The sequence below is a fragment of the Phyllostomus hastatus genome, unplaced genomic scaffold (assembly GCF_019186645.2).
Source record: "Phyllostomus hastatus isolate PE091 unplaced genomic scaffold, TTU_PhHast_1.1 phas_contig_86, whole genome shotgun sequence".
Taxonomy (NCBI): Eukaryota; Metazoa; Chordata; class Mammalia; order Chiroptera; family Phyllostomidae; genus Phyllostomus; species Phyllostomus hastatus.
This window is the reverse complement of record NW_025333977.1, coordinates 28871314-28875477: the sequence shown is the minus strand read 5'-3', so window position 1 is coordinate 28875477 and position 4164 is coordinate 28871314. Positions and strand designations below refer to the sequence as shown.

At 38.5% G+C, this 4164-nt stretch overlaps 1 protein-coding gene across 2 annotated transcripts; it reads left to right on the top strand.

Moving 5' to 3' along the window:
* The first annotated feature begins 580 nt into the window (after window positions 1-580).
* LOC123827233 (ubiquitin-conjugating enzyme E2 variant 1-like) lies at window positions 581-2968 on the top strand. 2 transcript variants are annotated; one of them, XM_045851685.1, is made up of 2 exons: window positions 581-750; window positions 2821-2968. In XM_045851685.1, the coding sequence occupies exons 1-2, from the start codon at window positions 581-583 to the stop codon at window positions 2966-2968; spliced, it is 318 nt and encodes a 105-aa protein (XP_045707641.1). The 2 variants fall into 2 exon arrangements, with proteins under 2 accessions (XP_045707641.1, XP_045707640.1); XM_045851684.1 differs by having other exon boundaries at window positions 581-777; window positions 2722-2968.
* Window positions 2969-4164: the final 1196 nt, after the last annotated feature.

Sequence of the window (4164 nt, the reverse complement as noted above, 5' to 3'; positions counted from 1 at the left end):
CTTCAGGAGTAGAACATTTGTTTATATTTTCTTCTAGATGTTACTTAACTTTTTAAATAAAGAGTTGCTTTTTAGTTTTAGTGAAATTTGTTTCCTAAGATGCTAGTGAATTAAAATGTAAATATAGCGACTTTGTATAATTACAACCAGGGCAGAGATTACTAGTACAGAAGTGGCTTGTTTCCTGATCTGTAGCCCCATGAAACAGTTAACCTTTACTGACTCAACATAACTTTGTTTATAAAGATATCCATTGATTCAGCTATTGAGGAAGGAAAGGGAAACTAAGAGGCAATTTTGCTACCCACTTCAGTGTGCCTTAGAGCAAATGTTGAAATTGGTAGATCCTAAGATACTTAAGAATTTCTAGTTCTGTCATTTGCCTTTGTTACTTTTCTTTGTAAATCTATACAATTACATGAATAAATTTTTCATTTTCCAGAGAAAAATATTTTAACAGCGGCCAGCTTCATGAGTGTGCAAACTGTGCAGTTGAAAAAGCCCTGTGCTTCTACCCAAAGCAATCTATAGAGTGAACCCAATTCCTATCAAAATTCTAATGATGGGACAGTGATGCAAGATGGCAGCCACCATGGGCTTTGGGGTAAAAGTCCCTCATAATTTTCAACTGCTGAAAGACCTCGAAGAAGGCCAGAAAGGAGCAGGAGATGGTACCGTTAGCTGGGGTCTAGAAGATGATGAAGACATGACACTTACCAGGTGGACAGGGATGATAATTGGGCCTCCAGGAACAATTTATGAAAACCAAATACACAGCCTTAGGACTTCCACCAAGACAGAGGCGTAGCTAGACACACTGTGCCTCCTCACACAACCAAAAGAAAGAGAACAACAAATTAAAAAACAAAAAGAACCAGAACTGACATAAAATTGAACTGTATGGAAATCTGACAACCAAGGAGTTAAAGAAGAAACATTCATCCAGACCAGTAGGAGGGGTGGAGATGGACAGCTGGGCAGAGAGGATTCCAGGTAAGGCAGCGGGTTGTGGACAAGGGCTGTCAAGGCTGCTGCTGGAGGACTGAGCAGTTCCACATTCACATGCAGATAAACCAGGAGGAACAACTGGGGAGCGAGACACTGTGCAAACCAGGGTTCCAGCATCAGGAAATAAAGCCTAAAACCTCTGACCAAAAAAACTGTGAGGGTTGTGGTGGCAGGAGAAACTCCCAGCCTCATAGGAGAGTTCATTGGAAAGACCCACAGGTTCCTAGAATGTACACAAACCTACCCACCTGGGAATCAGCACCAGAAGGGCCCAATTTGTTTGTGGGAAGCAGGGGAAGTGACTGAAAACTGGCAGAGAGTGGAACCAGCAGCATGGTTCCCTCTCAGACCCCTCCCCCACATATAGCATCACAATGCAGGCACGTGGGTTGCCCTGCCTTGGTGAACACCTAAGGCTCTGTCCCTTGCTACATAACATGTTCGCTGAGACAAAAAAATATGGCCAAAATGAAAGAGGATCAAAGCTCCAGAAAAAATACAACTAAGTGACAAAGAGATAGCCAAGCCATCAGATGCACAGTTCAAAACACTGGTAATCAGGATGCTCACTGAATTGGTTGAATATGGTCACAAATTAGAGGAAAAAATGAAGGCTATGAAAAGTGAAATAAAGGAAAATGTACAAGGAACCAACAGTGACGGGAAGAAAACTGGGACTCAAATCAACAATTTGGACCAGAAGGAAGAAATAAACAGCCAACCAGAACAGAATGAAGAAATAAAAATTAAAAAAAAAATGAGGAGAGGCTTAGGAACCTCCAGGACATCTCAAAACATTCCAGTATCTGAATCATAGGGGTACCAGAAGGAGAACAGGAAGAGCAAGAAGTTGAAAACTTATTTGAAAAATTAATGAAGGAGAACTTCCCCAATTTGGCAAAGGAAATAGACTTCCAGGAAGTCTAGGAAGCTCAGAGATCCCAAAGAAGTTGGACTGAAGGAGGAACACACCAAGGCACATCATAATTACATTAGCCAAGATTAAAGATGAGAGGATCTTAAAAGCAGCAAGAGAAAAGGAGTTACTTACAAAGGAGTTCCCATCAGACTGTGAGTTGATTTCTCAAAAGAGACCTTACAGGCAAGAAGGGGCTGGAAAGAAGTATTCAAAGTCATGAAAGGCAAGGACCTACATCTAAAATTACTCTATCCAGCAGAGTTATCATTTAGAATGGAAGAGCAAACAAAGTTCTTCCCAGATAAGGTCAAGTTAAAGTTCATCATCACCAAGCCCTTATTAAACGAAATGTTAAAGGGACTTATCTAAGAGAAAGAAGAAGATAAAAAATATGAACAGTAAAATGACAACAAACTCACAATTATCAACAATTGAACCTAAAAAAAAAACCCAGAAACAAAAATGAACTAAGCAAACAACTAGAACAGGAACAGAACTGCAGAAATGGAAATGACATGGAGGGTTATCAGTGGGGGAGTGAGAGAGGGAGAGAGGAGAAAAAGGTACAGAAAATAAGTAGCATAAATGGTAGGTAGAAAATAGACAGGGGGAGGTTAAGAATAGTATAGGAAATGTAGAAGCCAAAGAACTTATATGTTTTACCCATGGACATGAACTAAAGGGGGGGAATGTGGATGGGAGGGAGTGTGCAGGGAGGAGGGGAATAAAGGGGGAGAAATGGGACAACTGTAATAGCATCATCAATAAAATATATTAAAAAAACAAATATACATCCTTAAAATAGAATGTGCACCTAAATACCCCAAAGCACCCCCCTTTGTAAGATTTGCAACAAAAATTAATGTGAATGGAGCTAATAGTTCTAATGGAGTGGTGGACCCAAGAGCCATATCAGTGCTAGGAAAATGGCAGAATTCATATAGGATTAAAGTTGTCCTGCAGGAGCTGTGGCGCCTAATGATGTCTAAAGAAAATATGAAACTCCCTCAGCCACCTGAAGGACAGTGTTACAGCAATTAATCAAAAGAAAAACCACAGGCCCACCCCTTCTCCCATTTGATGTAAGCAGTCCTCATTTTCCACAGTAGTAAATTTTCTAGATACATCTTATAGACCTCAAAGTACTGGAAAGGAAGCTCCCATTCAAAGGCAATTTATCTTAAGATACTGTAAATGATATTAATTTTGTCCATTTGAAATATGTAAGTTGTGCTATAACAAAAATAATTGTAATGACGTAGAACCTAATTCACAGAACTAGGACAAATATTTCAAAACTTTATATGCAGCCATGAAAGGCCCTGAATAGCAACAGCGATCTTGAGAAAGAACAAAATTAGAGGAATCATACCACCTGATATCAAACTATACTATAAGACCATAGTAATCAAAATAGCATGGTACTGTCATAAAAACAGACACATAGATCAATGGAACAGAATAGAGTGCAGAAATAAACCCACATCCTTATAGTCAATTAATATTTGACAGAGGAAACAGACACATACATTGGGCTAAAGATAGTTTATTCATCAAATTGTGTTGGGAAAACTGGACAGATACATGCAGAAAAATGAAACTAGACCACCTTCTTATACCACACACAAGAATAAATTCAAAATGGATCAAAGACAAAAGTTAGCCTTGAAACCATAAAAACTGTAGAAGAAAAATAAGTAGCAAAATCTCAGACATTGCTTGTTGTGATATTTTATTAGATATATCTCCCCAGGCAAGGGAAACAAAATAAAAATAAATAAATAAATGGGACTACATCAAACTAAAAAGTTTTTTCACAACAAAGGAAACCATCAACAAAATAAAAAGACAACCTACGGAATGGGAGAACATATTCATCAATACATCTGACAAAGGTTTAATATCCAAAATTTATAAAGTACTTACAAAACTCAAAACAAAAAATAAATAAATAAAACCCACCCCAAACAACCCAATTAAAAAATGGGCAAAGGACCTGAATAGACGTTTCTCCAAAGAGGATGTACAGATGGCCAATAGACATATGAAAAGATGCTTGATGTCACTAATCATCAGAGAAATGCAAATTAAAACCCCAATGAGATATCCTCTCACTACTATCAGATTGGCCATCATCAATAAATCAACAAATAAGTGCTGCTGAGGATGAGGACAAGGGGGAATCCTTTTGCATTGTTGGTGGGAATGCAGACTCATGGAGCCACTGTGGAAAGCAG